The sequence below is a fragment of the Coenobita brevimanus genome, chromosome 98, assembly GCF_032717465.1.
Source record: "Coenobita brevimanus isolate Jiangsu-jjx chromosome 98, ASM3271746v2, whole genome shotgun sequence".
Classification (NCBI taxonomy): Eukaryota; Metazoa; Arthropoda; class Malacostraca; order Decapoda; family Coenobitidae; genus Coenobita; species Coenobita brevimanus.
The window spans coordinates 6,793,530-6,810,995 of record NC_137051.1 but is presented as its reverse complement, the minus strand read 5'-3'; the positions used below and the strand labels follow the sequence as shown (position 1 = coordinate 6,810,995).

The 17,466-nt window shown below is 41.4% G+C and overlaps 1 protein-coding gene across 1 annotated transcript in view; it reads left to right on the top strand.

Moving 5' to 3' along the window:
• LOC145414061 (uncharacterized) overlaps positions 1-17,466 on the top strand; it is a 112,115-nt gene that overhangs the window by 56,483 nt on the left and 38,166 nt on the right. Inside the window, exons 7-8 of the mRNA XM_080283625.1 lie at positions 3,434-3,565; positions 10,229-10,310. Of these exons, the coding sequence (XP_080139751.1) occupies positions 3,434-3,565; positions 10,229-10,310 (214 nt within the window). The remainder of the gene's footprint in view (positions 1-3,433; positions 3,566-10,228; positions 10,311-17,466) is intronic.

Genomic DNA, 17,466 nt, shown 5'->3' with positions numbered 1-17,466 from the left:
TGAAGTGCTTGTTGGAGATATGTAAGAAGGCATGGATAAGTGAAACTGTGCCTGCAGAGTGGAAAAAGGCTGTGATTGTACCCCTGTACAAAAATAAAGGTGAACAAAGTGAGTGCAAGAATTATCATGGCAGAAGCTTACTGAGTGTGGTAGGGAAGGTATATGGAAGAATTATTATAGAGAAAGTAAGAGATATATCAGAAGTCTTAGTGAGTGATGAACAGGGTGGCTTTAGGAGTGGCAGAGGATGTGTGGACCAAATATTTGCAGTGAGACAGATAGTAGAGAAGGCTTGTGAGAAGGACCATAAGGTGTTTATGGCATTCATGGATCTGGAAAAAGCATGTGACAAAGTGGACAGAAAAGGATTGTGGAAAGTTTTGCGCATGTACAGTGTAGAGGGTAAGCTGTTAGGTGCTGTCAAGAGTTTTTGTGTTGGTAGTGAAGCATGTGTCAGGGTTAATGGTGGCATGTAGTGAGGTGTATGGTATGTAGGAGGACTAATGGGCCCTGAGAGCAGGCTGTGAAGCCTATGCCCTGAGTCGGACACATACAAAAAAAAAATCTAAGTGAATGGTTCACAATCAGTGTGAGCGTGCGACAAGGTTGTGTGATGTCCCCGTGGTTGTTCAATGTATATATGGATGGGGTGATGAGAGAAGTGAAAACACGAGTAATGGAGAAAAGGATGGCATTGGTAATGAATGGTGATAGATGGAATATCTCAGATTTGTTTTATGCTGATGATGCAGTACTGCTTGCAAGTACTGGACAAAAACTTAGTAGGCCAGTGCAGAGGTTTGCTGATGTCTGTAAACGTCGTTCCTTGAGAGTAAATGTAGAAAAGAGTAAAGTGATGGTCATTGAGAGAGAAGGTGACTCCCAGTGCAATGTAACAGTGAATGGAGAGAGACTGGAATAGGTGAGAGAGTTCAAATACCTGGGTACAGTGATAGAAAAGAGAGGAAAATGTGCAAAAGAAGTTGAAAGTAGAGTGACACAAGGAAGAAAAGTAGCTGGTGCAATGAAGGCCTTGATAAGAAATAGAGGCTTGAGTGTTGCAGCTGCACGAGGCTTACATGAAGGAGTGTTAGTGCCAACTTTAACATATGGATGTGAGACTATGGTGTGGCATGAAAATGAAAAGTCAAGAGTAAGAGCAGTGGAGATGGGACTGCTGAGGAATGTATGTGGAGTACAGAGGGTGGATAGGATACGAAATAATGTGATTCGTGAAAGATGCGGAGTGACGAAGTCGGTGGACACCAGAATTGAAGAGAGTGTACTGAGATGGTATGGTCATGTGGAGAGAATGGATAACAATAGAGTGGTGAAGAAGGTATATCTGAGCGAATTCGAAGGAGGGAGGAGGCGAGATAGGCCAAGGAGAAGGTGGAGAGATATGGTGGATGAATGTGTGAGGAAGAGAGGTTTGGAAGTCGGTGAGCCTAGGTAACTTACAGGAGATCGAGCTGGCTGGATGAATTTTGTGAGGAGATGTGCATGATCAGGGATTTTTGGCACCCCTTTTTAACGTGGCAGCGTCTGAATTGACTCTGTCGGATACGATATGTGAAGCTACAGAATGTGGTGAATGTTTTTGCCATATCCAATAGAGCCAGGATTCCGGGGGCTTGAATGATGAGTAAAGGGAAGTGTGGCCCATTGGATTGGGCAATTTTGGGCTGTCTGGACATTGCTAATCCTCACTCTGCCCTTGGGTGGGAAAGGAGGTCCGGATGATGATGATGATGTTTCTGTGCCAGTCTCTGTTGATTGAATAAGGTACATGAGAATATGAGTTTGGGCCTGGAATACATCTTTGGCTTTTCATCAGGATCTCATGGGGAAAATTGCTTAGATATCCAACATACTCGCTGACCAAACATTCCCGCTGGTAAACAGTACCGTCGCATATCAAAGTAGGCCTGTATAAGGAAAAGTTCTGCTGTATATTGAAAAAAGATGCTAATTTTTTTGGTGTTGATTGCAGAGAATGAAAGGGAGGCGGAGGAAAGGTTTAGAAAGTGGAGAGATGGTATGGGGCAAAAGGGTTTAAGGGTAAATGCAGATAAAACAAAAGTGATGATATCTAGGGTTGGTGCCGGTACTGTCAAAGACGAGGGAGAGTGGCCATGTGCAGTTTGCCACAAGGACGTGGGAAGTAATTCCATCTTGTGCGGTGTGTGTGATAAATGGGTGCATAAGAGATGTAGTGGTATCAGAGGTAGACTGCAAGATAATGCTGATTTTATGTGTACGGCGTGCCTGGGTGAGCAGGTGGAGATCGTCAGACGTGAAAGGATTGAACTTGCTGGTGAATCTCTTGTGTGTGGAAGAGTTTTGTTATTTGGGAGACATGTTGTGTGCTGGAGGTGGGGCTGGAGCTAGCTCTGTGGCTAGTGTGAGAAGTGGTTGGAAGAAGTTCAGGGAGCTCTTGCCTCTCCTGACATTGAGAGGGCTCTCCCTACGTGCTAAGGGGTCTTTGTATGCAGCATGTGTTAGGAGTGTAATGCTGTATGGCATTGAGACCTGGGCAGTGAAGGAGGAAGACATTCGCCGGCTCAGACGTACAGAAATGACAATGATTAGGTGGATGTGCAGTGCATCCCTGCGTCCAAGGCCTGGAGGGGCTGGGTTTACAATGGAAGAGTTGAGAGGTAGGATGGGACTGGAGTGTATTGGTGTTGTGATGAGGAGAGGTAGATTGAGGTGGTTTGGACATGTGGAGAGGATGGGGGATGATAATTGGGTGAGGAAGGTGAGAAGTGTTAATATTGGGGGTGGGGTTATGAGGGGTAGACCAAGAAAGACATGGGACGAGGTCATTAAGTGTGACCTTAGGGTTAAGGGACCGAACAGGGAGGCTGCAATGGATCGTGCAGCGTGGAGAGCCGCCATTAGGTGACCAAGGCCGACACATGCAAGCATGTTGGAGCCTTTAAAAACGAAACGAAACGAAGCAGTTCACTGCATACCAGTTCATCTTATAACGAGAATCTGCTATATTGACATCATCTGTCCTCAGACAGTCCTTCATGTATTAAGGCAAAGTTTTTTGTTAGCACATTTAGGAATAGATGATAAAGCACTAATACTATAAGTACTTCATATATTTAGCTACAATTGCTGCAGTGGTATCATAGGCCATTTATTACTTGAGTTTCTCATACTTACCATCATGCTGCTGTGTTTCCAGTTTTCCAAAAAGGCTTCAGAGCAAAGCATTTTAGATTTGAGAGTTTGTACTTTAGTACAGTATATTAGTGTGATTTAAATGTTGATGTACACCAAGCAAAGCAAAGAAATATACAATAACACCATTCTGTAGGACAAACTTCCCCAAGTTTCTTATAAAATATTAAATTGAATTACAATAGCAGTGCAAGAAATTTTATGGTAAAACTCAAGATACCTGTATTCTCATTTGCAGGCAGAGTTACAGCGATGGAGTTCAAGGGAGAGTTTGGGCCTCTACACTCTCAGTCCTGGCTGTGTCCAAAAGTCCTCTGAGAAACCCTCTAGTATTACTACAAGTAGTATTCCTGATGTCTCTCAGTCACTGGTAAGTTGAAAGCCACATTGATACATTTTAAACAAATAGATTCTAATGTGCAGTGATGTTTCTGGACACTACATAGATTCAAATGTGCACTGATGTCTCTGGACACTACCAAGAGTTTTTAAGCTATCACATAATGAAAATATGACTGTGAGGGGCATCTTTGAAGGGTTTCATTATTCACAGATTTTCCCTGCGGCATTCGTGGGTTTGGCTGTTCCCTAAGGGTGCGACGACATACCTAATCAGGGCCATTTACCGAATGAGCACTTTTAATTGGAAAATATAATTTTTATGACCTTTTAGGCTCATGCACACCTAATTATCGGAAATCCGGTCAGAATTTTGTGTTTCATTTAACTGTTAATGAAAAAATCAGGATTTATAGTGTAAACATGCTAAAGTTAGCGGAGGTGTTTCACCTTCAGCTCACCAACTTGCTTTGACAGACTTCTTTTTTGTATAGATATTGATTTGAAATGTAAATGAAAGGTATTTGCAGGCATATTTTAACACATACAGTATAACAATGTGTTGGTAACTATCCGTACATTTTATCCAGTGTATAATATTTAGATTTCTGGGGGGAGGTTTGGGCTATATTTTGAGCAGTAATGCAATCTGTGGGCTGTTTTTCGGTGTCTTGAATAAATTTGACTTATAAGTAGAATGATGTTCTTTGTACTGTTTAGAGAATTTATGTTAAAAAAACTGTGCTTAGAGCAGGTAAAGAGAGTACACTTATTGGTGGTTGTGAGACTGCTAGAGGAGAGACTCAAAAATTGTCCTTTGGAGTCCCTAGACTTTCTCATGACACCTCACATCATGCTCTCTCTCTCTCTCTCTCTCTCTCTCATTCCTTCACAGGAAACCTTGCCTCCCCAATCATTTTCTTTCTCCATCTATACATACATCTATCTATCAGTCTATTGCCAGACGCCATAATCCCATAAGGGGTGGCCATTTGACTTTGAGTTACTGTATTTGTTTTACGGAGAGGGGCACTAACCCTCCACCAACCCACTTGCTGACACGTAGGGAGCACGTATGGTTTGGTTATATGGTTACCACCCAGCGTTGTAAATGGTTTCTTGGCTTACAGGAAACCATTTGGCTTGTTACTCAGTGTAAAGCCACCTGTAAAGGAAAGAAAAGCATTAAGAAGTGACAGAAAAGATGGGAGAAATAGGAAGAGAGGAAGGCAGGCACAGAAAAAGAATGATAAAGGCTAAGGAAGAATATATATACATATTTATGTGTATGTGTGTATGGATATATGTATATATATATATATATATATTCAGTAAAACTTCAAAATAACGGACTTCAGTAGACCAGAATTCGCTTTTACCGGTCTCGAGGAGTTACTGGACTAAATTCCTATACAGTATATCGGAAAAAGTCCGATAAAGCCAGAAGCAGTCCAGACTGCCTGACCACTTCAGGTATGTTCACCACAATAAGGTAAATAAAAGACATGTTTAACACTGTACAGTACAGTATGATTATATATACTTCTGTATAACATTTGATTAATGTAGTGAAGTTATAACACAGTGCAGTACTGCAGTGGTAGCCAAAACTGTTTAAAAACTGTTCATGAGATCCGGACTAATGTCTGATATATCGGAAAAAGTCCGGGTTAGCAGGGGGAAGTCCGGATGTCGCTTTTATCAGAATTTCGTGTTTTTCGGAATGGCTTGGGCCCCAATTAGTCCATATATATTTATATATATCATCATTGTCATCATCATCAGCCATTACAGGCCCATTGCTGACCAAAGGCCTCCCCCAACCTTCTCCATGAATTCCTTGACTGAACCAATCTTTGCCACATTTTCCCTGCAAATTTCTCTATTTCATCTTTCCACCTCCCATCTGACCTTTTTCTGCTATGCTTACAATCTCTTGGTGTCCAATTAGTCAGCCTCCTGATCCATCGGGTATCCCTTATTCTTGCTACATGGCCTGCCCACCTCCATTTCTGTTCTTTTATAACTTCAGTAATGCAAGGTGCTACCCAAAAATTCCAGTAATTTGAATATTGTAGGAAAATAAGTTACCTTACCTCCTAGTTCTCACTGTTGCCTTTGAAGTAGTCCCCTTGGGCATGTACACAGTGGTCCCTGCGTTTTTTTCCACAAGTCCATGCATCCCTAGAAGGCTTCAGGCATGATGGTCTTGAGCACCTCCTGTGATTCTGTTTTGATCTTCTCAATCGAGTCAAATCAACGCCCTTTCATTTGTAATTTCAGCTTGGGAAACAGGAAAAAGTCACAGGGGGCAAGGTCAGGTGAACAGGGTGGGTGGGGACTGACTACTCTGTTAGTGGAAGCCAGGAGCTGCTGGACAACAATTGATGTGTGGGCAGGGGTGTTGTCATGATGCAGGACCCAGTCCTTGTTCTTCCACTGTTCTGGACGTTTGCGTCAGATGTTCTTCCTCAGACGCTGCAAAACTTCACAGTAAAACTTTCCACTGACAGATTAACTGTGTGGGACGAATTCCTTGTGAACAATCCCTTGGATATTGAAGAGACAGTCGACATCAACTTGACATTGTTGCGAACTTGACGCCCTTTTTTCGGCCTCGGTGAATTGGGAGACTTCCATTGCGATGACTGCTGCTTTGTCTCTAGGTCATAACCATAAACTCATGATTCATTACCAGTTTGACCTTGGAGATGAAGGTGGCATCATCTCTGACCTGATTCTTGAGTTCCCTGCAAACTGCAACGCGATGTGCCTTCTGCTCGTCACTCATCTGTCTTGGCACAAGTTTTGCAGTGATGTGTCTCGTGCCTAACACGTCCGACAAAATGCGTTGCACGTTCCCGTATGACAGTCCAACGATATCACATACATCATGGCTAGTTTGTCTACGATCTGCAAGGATAGCCTGACGAACATTTCCGACATTTTCTTGTGCTGTTGCCATTGACGGTTGTCCAGAACAGGCATTGTCTTCAACAGACATTCGTCCTTCCTTGAACCGCTTGTACCAGGAAAATGTTCTGCTTTTGGATATGGCATTGTCACCAAAGGCTTTGCTGAAGCAACCGGTGAGTTTCTGCAGCCGTCTTGTTGATCTTGAAGCAGAACTTGATGCAGGTTCTTTGTTCCGTGAGGTCCGCCATTGCAAAACCGCCAGACCACCTACACACCACGTTACAATAAGCGTAGCTCAACAACACGTCCGCTCACTGTGGTTGATTGCATGATTCGACATCCATATGTACCCCCATTGGCTGCTGGGGGCATCCCACATTGTTTTTTGGTGGTCTTCCGCCTCAGGGCTGCGTCTGAGGTAGCTACTTCTGTGGTATAGAGCATTGTTACCTAAGTGTTCTGCCTCGCAGCCGACTGGAACCCACCAACAAGCAATGGCGCATCACCTACGGTCAGAAATTGAAGATAATACGAGAGTTGGAGAGCGGGAAGAGACAAGTTGAGTTTTTTTTTTTTTTTTATAACAGAACGGAGGAAGGAAAAACAAATGGGGAAAAAAAAAAAATCCATACACCAGATTACTGGTGTCCTCTGTTCATAAAATATCTGTAACAGTTAGACTTGAACAGTTGTAGGTTGAAATTTGGAGGAAAACAACTCTGGGGAAGCGAGTTCCAGAGAGATGCAGTTCGGGGAATGAAAGAATTCTGATAGGCAGAAGTTCTGCAATATGGTTGAGTGACATTCCAGTCATGAGCGCTACCAGATGCCCGTGTAGCACGAGGGAAGGCATGGAGAGGTGGCACCATGGATGCAACTTCGTCTGAGCATTTGCCAAAAAAATATCTGTAAAATAATGCAAGGGAGGCAACATTCCTTCTTACTTGCAGGGGAGGTAGTTTATATGTAATGGCAGGGTTGTTAATGATTCTAACAGCTTTATTCTGAATTTTGTCTAGTTGTCTTAATGCAACCTCTCCACAACCATTCCACAAGGGTGAGCAATATTCAAGCTGAGAGCGCACATGACTCTTATAAATTATAGCTAACTGCTCATCGGCGAAGAAGTTACGGACTCTGTACAATAATCCAAGTTTCTTTGAGGCAGTTTTAGCAAGTGATCTGACATGAGAGGTCCAGCTGAGGGCACCGTTAAGTGAGACACCAAGAATTTCAATACTTTTGGAGATGGGAATATTAGTAGCACTGAAGGTAATGTACGAATCTGGTAATATCTGTCTGTTAGTAAACTGTATATATTTAGTTTTACTAGCATTAAAAGAGACAAGGTTGTTTTGTCCCCATTCACTGATTGTAGATAGATCTTGATTTATGGAGATGGCAGAGAAATGCTGGGTTAGTGAAAGCACCATCAGGACAACTTGGAAAGACAGAGAAGAAAAAGGCACACTTCAAGAGCACCCCCACAGCAGCAGGACAACTTGCACTGAAGATCAGGAATGCAGCTCTGAAGACCGTGGAGCAACTTCTACTTCAGTTCGTTGAGAGGCAGAGACAGAGAAACATCCCCATTGACGGCGCCATGCTACGTGACAAGGCCAAGCATTTTTACAGTGAGGTAAGTAGATGGCTAAACCAGGAGAACCCAACACTCTTCAAGGCCTCGCAAGGTTAGTTAAATTCTCTTATTAAGAGGAATGAGTTTAAGAGTGTTAGTTTAACCAGTGAAGGGGCCAGTGCCGATGTTTCCGCTGCTTCTACCTTCCCAGCATTTCTTAGAGATTTCATCAGAGACGATGGGTACACCCAGGAGCAGATTTTTAATGGTGACAAGATGGGGCTATTTGAGGGAAAAAAAAATGCCCACAAGGACCTACATCTAACAGTGTGAGCAGCAGGCCCGTGGTTACAAGACATCTAAGGAAAGACTTGCCCTGCTGCTAACCTGTACTGCTTTTGGGACCTGCAAAATGAAGCCACTTGTTATCTCACAAGCCAAGAAACCACATGCCTACAGGAACTGTGACATGAACAAGCTTATTGTGCACTGGATGTACAACAAGAAGGGATGGATGTCGGGAGCAATCAGTCTCGAGTGGTTTGACAAGTTCTTCACCAAAGAAGCAGAAGATTTCTGCAAGCAGTGCAACTTGGCATTTATGATTCAGCTTCTCATAGACAGTGTGCCAGGTCACTCACCACTCCTTGATGATCATCTCCCCAACATCAAGGTTGTGATCGTGTCTCCGAACACAACCTCATTCCTCCAGCCAATGAGCCAAGAAGTGATTGCAGTGCTCTGGGCAACCTTTGCCTTGCAGACCTTTGCTGTGCACCAAGCTGACATTGACAAAGATTTGGAGGAACTGGCAACATCACCAGATTCACCCTGGCCTGAGTCACCCACCCCTGGAATGAGCCTTGACTCCCCACCACCACCTGCAGCCATCACCACCGCCACCGCCACACAGCACTCAAGGAAGCATAGTTTGTCATCAACTTAAGTCGGTCAACATCAAAACAGACTGATGGACACCATTGTTGAAGCCTGGAATGAGCTGATGCAGGCCATGGTGCATCACGCCTGGCACAACAGTTTGCAAGGTTTGCCAGACCCCTCGCTTGACTTAGAGACCGAGCCACAGAGCAATGATGCAGTGATTGACACAGCAGCGGAGGCAGCAAGGAGAGTGGCTGGCATGGAACAACTTGACGCTGCTGACATACAGGAGCCTCTTGCCCCAGACCCCACCCTGGACACTGAGGAACTGTTGGGCCAGCTGCAGGAAGAGAGTGAAGAACAGGGAGAGCCAGAGGAAAGGCCACCGGGAGGGTTAGCAACGAGCACACTGAGAGAAATTTTGGAATTGTATGAGTGGTGCACTTTCATCATCACCAACCAGGACATAGATAAGGACCAATTGGAGCAAACTGCTGCATTAGTGGCCAGTGATATAAGGCAGTACACAGAGATGTTTGGGGAGAGAGTGAATGCTCGGCAGCAGAAGATGATCACAGACTTTTTTCGAGTTCATCAGGAAGCTTCACAACAACCATCCTCTGGCGATGATTCAAGCCCGGAAGACAGTGCTGAACCTGGCGAAGAGGTTATGTTCATCGTTTTCTCCATGGACTTTGAAGGTTTTGACTCCGATGATGAAGAGGACCAGCCAACCACATCTCGTCAGTGACTATTGTACAGCGAATGGGGTTTGAGGTCACTGGGGACAGCAAGTGTCACCAGCAGAGCCAGTCTGGTTAATGACCTAAACTTTTTTTATTAACATCTAGGAACCTTTCTCATGAATTTTTGAGTAAATGTCAGTAGGATGTTTTTTGGAGGGTTTGGGTGGGATTTGAGGTGAAATGGGCGACTTTGGATAATGCCCAATGTAGGTTAGCCCTTTATAATGGAAAAATACGGAATGTGTAACGTGGAAAAGTATACTACGGCTTGTTGTCAGTCTACATTAGCTGTGTTATGGAAGGGAGGACTGTACAGTACAAGTTTCCTATGAAAAGGTAATGTTTTGATCTTGTGTTTATTCGTTTGCTCATCCACACTCGATGTGGTCCCACCAGCAACACTGATTCAGTATGCACTATCAGTGAGGTTCGAGGGGTTAGTTGTCAGGTATGTGAATGAGTAGAGTTTTAATGGTGTCATGAGATCTGAATTTGCAAGATGAACTAAGCATGAGATGCGAGGTTCCACTGTGTGAAGTATTTCTAATCCAAGTAATTTTATCATTTGCAGAATCTTAGTTGTGTTGTTGACTTCCATCGCCGCTACATTGAAGTTGATGATGAATTGGTGTCAATTATCACTGATATAGAAGGTGAGACTGCTATCATTATTTTATATTTACAGGAATGTATTAGTTCTCAGAATTTTTCATAGTATTGCAAATGATAAGCAATGTCATTTTTTAAGATGATAATCAGGATTGATACTAAGCTGACTTTGTTTATTGCAGTGAAAAATACATAGCATTATGGGAGTACTTCTTGGTGACATGACTTTACCAGTTGAATTGTGACAACAGGTTTTTTCACACTTTCCTTGGTGTCATTTCCCGTGACCTGCCAACCCATTCTTCTATATTAGTTCTGACCTATGCTGATAATTTGGCAGTAGCATAAAAAAACCAAGATGCAACATGCAACATACCAGCTCCAATATTACTCACACTAGTTAGAATATTGGCATGCACAAAATATAGCAGCAGCTTCACCAGCAAAATCAACCACTCTTCTCACCACAAACTGACATGAATCTCAACAGAATTCATTAGGAAGGCATACTGAAACTCTGTAACTTAGCTCAAAATACATATACAATAAAACCTCGATATAATAGACTTCAGTAATCCAAAATTAGCTTTTATCTGGATCGAGGAGCTACTGGAATAAATTCCTGTATATCAATAAAAGTCTGACAAAGCCAGAAACAGTCCGGACTTCCTGACCACTTCAGCCATGTTCACTGCAGTAAGGTAAATAAAAGATGCTTATCAATGTACAGTACAGTATTATTATATATATTATGCCATTTGATTATTGTAATGAAGGTATAATACTGTGTAGTACAGCAGTGGTAGTGAAAACAGTTTAAAAACCACTGGTGCGATCTGGACTACTGTCAGATACTGTATATCAGAAAAAGTTCAGGTTTGCAGTGGGAAGTTGGGATGTTCCTTTTATCGGAATTTCGCTTTTTTCGAAATGGCTTGGGCCCCAGTTAGTCCGTTATAATGATGTCTTACTGTATGACCTTTTTTCAACACACAGGCAGTCTCAGGGTAAAAGTATCTTTGTATGCTTGTTGCTATGAAAACATTCACAGACATTACCATTGGACAACAGATGGAATCACTTGAAAATACTTTACAGACCCTTCATCTAGACAGTTACATGAGCTCAAGTTGGACCCCTAACTTAGCTTAAAAAAAAAGTGCAGAGGTTCTTGAATAGTGACAGGATGTACAAAGCCAAAAATTACTACACACACACACACACACACACACACACACACACACACACACACACACACACACACACACACACACACACAGGTCGCTGACAGAGATGGAGTTCTTCCTGGATCGTGGGGAAATAATTCCTGAATCAGTGGCGAAAAGGAGACCAGCCTATCGTGATTATGTGAATGAGTGCATGAGTGTTGGTCCTGTCGGACAATAGTTAAAAAAAAAAAAACATGGTTTCGGTCATAAAGAGTACAAGATATAGTGGAAATAGAGTTTCCACGTGGTTGCATCATGACGGAAAGGGACAGTGCTTTGTTTACAACTGGTGAGGGGGATTTTGCAGGCTTCTCTGAAGATGATGTGGGAAATGGAAGTACTAAGCTGAACCAAACAAGAGTAACAGGAGTAGAGAAAACAGCAGAGAAGAATGTCCAGGAGTTAAAAAAGGTATGGGCAGTAATTAGAGAGTTGCAGGAACGGACCTTAGAGGAGAAAGAGATCAAAATTCTACAGAATAAATTGAAAGAAGTTTGCACACACAGTGACGAACAAGAAAGAGAAGTCACAGAATTAAAAGTGAGTAATGAATCTGCCTCAAATGAAATAAAACAGCTCAAGAGGGAGAATAATAGGTTGGAAGGAGACAGGGACAGGATGAAAAGTAAAGTAGATGAGTTTGAATCCAAATCAAGGATGTAAGATGAGCACAGTAAGGAAATCAAGGAGCAACATAAGGGGTGGAAGAAAATTCAGAAGGAAGGAGATGTTAATTTGAAAGAGATTATAGAACAACAAAGCAAGGAAAAGGTGGAGAAGGAAGTGGTTAGGGTACTGAGAAGTAGAGAATCTTTAGTCAGGGATGTAGCAGATAAGAAAATATGTGTAATAATTTCAGGAGTAAAAGAAAAATGTATGACAGTAAGATCAGAAAGAGAAAGAGAAGAACTGAGTATGGTTAAAGAAATAATATCAATAGTTATGGAGGGTAACAACGAAGATCAGGAAGAGATTGAAGAAGTGTTTAGGTTAGGAAAGTACGAGGAAGGAGGGACAAGGCCATTGAAGGTAAAGTTTTAAGTCCCAGGTAATGGTAAACGAAATTATCAGACAAAGAAGGGTTCAAAAATGTTTGGATAAGGAGAGATGCAAATTAGGAAGAAAGAGCTAAAATAAAGTAGTTAGTAAAGGAAGCAAAGGCAAGAAATGAACATAGAACGGAGGAAGAGAAGACAGTGTTTTTTTTTGAGAGTTATGAATCAGAAATTGAGGAACTGGAACCGATGGAGAGAAGAGGGTATAAAAAACAACAAAAAAAGTTTGAAGGTGGCATCTACTATATAATGTTTATGGTTTAATATCGGCAAGGTTAGACATCAATGATTTCCTTAGGGTACATGAACCTGATGGTATGTGCTTTGTAGAGACCAAGTTAAGAGAAGATATTGATGTCCATATGAGAGATGGTAAATACAAACTATGGAGAAGAGACAGAAAAGAAAAACAGGGAGGAGGAGTGATGCTAGCAGTGAAGAACAGCATAAATGTAGATTCTGTGGAAATGGGAAAGGGTAGGGCTGAAGTGATAAATATGAAAATAGAAACTGGAGAGAATGGGAAGAGAGATATGGCAGTAGTGTATGTTCCCCCTAAGACAAGACTATGGAATGACAATGAATACCAGGAGATGTTGTCAGACATGGCTAGTTATCTACAGAAAGTGATTGAGAAAAGCAATTATTTGATTTTAATGGGTAACTTTAATTGTAAAGAGGTGAACTGGGAGGAATGGGACTCTGGAGGCAGTGAAGATTCGTGGGGCACTATATTGTTAAATATAACGAAGAATAATGTGATTGCGCTGTGGGTCAAAGAAGAGACACAATTCTGAGGTGAGGACACACCAGCAAGATTAGATTTACTGTTAACCAAAGAACCCGATGTAATTGAATCTTTGAAATATCTGTGTCCTATAGGAAAAAGTGATCATGTGGTCATTGAGTTCCAGATGATAATAGGGAATGTAGTGCCAAGAGACGAGCTTTATAGGCAAGGAAAATACAACTTTGGGAAAGGAAACTTCACAGGATTGAGAAAAAATTTTGAAAATGCAGATTGGAGAAAATTCACAGAAACGAGAGATACAGAGGAAGTGGGATATCTTTCTAGACCTCTGTAATTTGGGAGTGGAAAAATATGTGCCAAGAGTAAGGGGGAAAGAAAACAGGTAAAAGGAGTGGTTTAATAGAAGGTGTATGATAGCAAAAAAAGAGAGGGGCACGGTGTGGAACAACTGGAGAAAGAGAGGTAATAACAGAACAAAGGAAGAATATAAACGAACTAAAAATGAATATACAAGAATACGTAGAGAGGAAGAAAGGAACTTTGAGAAAGATATAATAGACAAATGTAAGGGTGAACCCAAACTGTTTTATAGATTTGTTATTAGCAAATTGAAACAAAAGGAAGAAATCACCAAACTGGAAGTAGAAGGAGGGGTCTATAAAGATGCCGTAATGCAAGATGAAATAATGAACAAATGTTTCTTATCATTTTTCACTAATGAAAAGGAGTTTGTGGAAGGGACGGGAGTGACTAGAAATGTAGTGATAAAAGATATAAAAGTGGAAGTACAGGAATTGTATAAATTACTGGAAACTCAAGATGTAAGGGAAGCCCCAGGACCAGATGGAATCTCTATTTGGGTACTGAAGGAATGCAGAAGACAACTGGCGGATAAGATTCACGGTTTAATTGTGTGTTCTCTGGAAGAGGGGAAAGTGCCTCAAGAATGGAAGAGGGCAAATGTGGTATCAGTTTATGAGGGAGGAAACGGGAAGAACTCCTGAATTATAGACCAGTGTCCCTAACCAGCATGGTCGCAAAATTGTGCAAGAGAATCCTGAAAGATAGATGGACAAAATATGTGGAAGAGCTCCTTTTCCCAATCTATTTCTATGAAGTACTTCTTTAGGTCATGGTAGTTGCCCTTTTTGTAGTTTAGGTTCTTTTTGTAACTTCAGTACTGCTAATTATATCATATGCACTCCTAAAGTTGAAATTTAATACTGTACTACATGGTCGCTTTTTACTGAATGGAGGGTGATACTTTATGTTGTTGATATCATTATCCTGCCTGGTAAATATAAGCTCTAGTAATGATGGATCAAGTCCCCTTTTTCTGGTGTTTTCCTTTATATGTTGTGTTCAGAAAAACTCCTGTACAGGATCTGGGAGGTTTTTATCCCAACAGCTCTCATAGCTTCTTTCATCTAGAGTATTCCAATTTATATTTTTATTGAAATCTCCAGTTAATATAATTCTTTCAGATTTCTCTTCTGTTCCGTGTAGTTGGGCATGTAAACTCTGAATTGTACTTTCTGCCAGGTCTTCATGTTCACCTCTTTCCCAAGTGTTTGTTATGGGTGGCATGTATAAAGTTGCCATAATTATTTTTCCATCAGATGTGTCAATCTCTAATGCAATCAGTTCTGCTTGTGACAGTATATCTAGTTCAGATTTTGTTAATACCTGAATTCTTCCTCCTTTTTTCAAATTTTTGATCTCTTCTCCATATATTGTAATCCTCAAAGCTTTGGGTGTCGTTTGATATCCTTGGGATTAATTTTGTTTCAGTTAGGCATATAATATGAGGTTCTGTTTCTTTTGTATAGTCTTTTATCTCTAGTAATTTGGGTACCATTCCGTCTACATTTGAGTACATTAACTTAATCATGTTGTTTACATATTGGACATTTGAGTCTACTACTTTCCCTTTTCTTAGTCCCTGTTGTTTATGTACCATTTTTTTAACTTGTAATCCCACTACTTTGTAAAAAAAATGTGCTCCTCTCTTCCTCTGATCTTGCCTAATTTTTTGTTTTTGCTTCTTCCCTCTTTTCCTCTAGTCATCCCTATTCCTCCAAAGCTAAGCATCTTTTTATCCATACTTTTTAATCCTCTCTTATGCAATGACGCAAAATGAGTCAAACTAGTGTTAGGCTGAAGAGGAACCATTGACACTATGACGCACTTGTCAGTGTTGGTTTGAAGGGATGCCAATTAGACAATTTTGGACAAAAATATATTATTCCCTCCTTTATCTGGATGCTTAGCGTCCACACTTGTTCATTATCCGCATGCTGAACCTTGGCTTTATTAAACCAGTATCCGAATTTACATGCTATTATCCGGACGTAAAAGTCCCTGATAACTTCAGCCAGCCAGCCGACATGTTCAGACATTCAGTATTGTGGCCACTGGGCTTGAGTCATGAGCTGGAAGTAGTCTGTAACCCACAACCAGAGCTAAAATGTCCGTCTGCCACTGTAATGAATGGTCAAAATCGTGCACTCATCCTATCGCCCCCAACGAACCTCCAGCACCCGGGTATTACAATAGTAACCCACAGGCGGTGTCAAAACATCCATACGCATTCCTCACCAGATGTCTAATATCCTGCAGCCACGGGGGCTAAGTCTTTTGCAACCGCCACCTCCATCGAACATAGACCACAGGCCATGAAATACATGTTCGGTGACAGCAGTCGTTGGCCTCTCTACCAAAGGTCGAAAGTCCCCCGGTCATGGTGAGCTGTGTTTCCTCATGGCCACTCAGTGTCTAACAGACTGCAATCCACGAGTAAATGTACGGCAAAAGTGCCCGTCCGCCTTTTGACAGAAGGGGGAGAATCATGCCTATAGCCTTGCTTCTCCCCCCCCCCCACCCACCCATCCATCCTCCATACCCCCCCGGCTCCCCCCTCACTCCCTTCGTCCTTACCCTCCTCCGTGGTGATAACACTGACTTGTAAGTTTTTAAAGTTTTTTGCAATTTATTTGACTACTATTGGTTGCATAGAAATTCCGCAGTAACGTCGAGAAAGCTAATGAAATTCTGCATCTAGACATATGATTAACTCGTGGACGGTGCCTTGCAGAATTTTGAACTAGGATGGTGGGAAGCTATATGAAGGTACGTTTTACTCTTGAGCTTTATTCGTGCTTGAATTTCTTTACTCCTACTTGTCAGTTTTATGTTTTTTTATTATCTTATAGTATAAACACCAGCAAAGCTGATGGTATGCCACTTATACCAATATAACCAATTTATGGTGGCATATTTGGACGTGGAATTTTTTTGAGCCCCCAGAGCAATTACTCATCACACACAACTGATTTTCATACCGTCATCATTATCATTACGTTGGATATTTGTATGTGTGTTTTGATGTCTAAATATGGCAGATTGACCTGAAAACAGTGCCAAAATTTTGAGGGGTACTGTACATAGAGTTTTGTGTAGGTCGGATGTTTTTTGGTTTTCAGTGTTATTTTTCATGGTTTTCTTGGTGTTCAACATTACTTTGGATATTCCTGTGTTTGTTTTGATGTCTGAATATGGCACATTGACCTGAAAACAGTGCCAAATTAGGAGGGGTACTGTACATACAGTGGTGTATAGGTAGGGTGTTTTTTGGTTTTCAGAGTGTTTTTTTATGCATTATTTTCTTGGTGCTGAAAATAATACCATGTATGTTTTCATGTCAGAAAATGGCAGAATGACCAGAAAGCACTGCCAAAATAAGGAGGGATACTATACATACAGTAGTGTTTAGGTAGGATGTTTTTTGGTATTCAGTGGTTTTTCTGCATGGTGTTCTTGGTGTTCAGCATTACTTTGGATGTTCCTGTGTGTGTTTTGATGTCTAGATATGGCAGATTGACCTGAAAACAGTGCCAAAATTAGGAGGGGTACTATACATACAGTGGTGTATATGTTTTTTTTTTTTTTTTTTTTTTTTTTTTTTTTTTTTTTGATAATGCTATGTATGTTTTGATGTCAAAATACGTCAGAATGAGTGGAAAACTCTGCCAAAATAAGGAGGGGTACAGTACATACAGTAGTGTTGAGGTAAGGTGTTTTTTGGTTTTCAGTGTTTTTTCTGCATGGTTTTCTTGGTGTTTAGCATTATTTTGGATATTCCTGTGTGTATTTTGATGTCTAAATA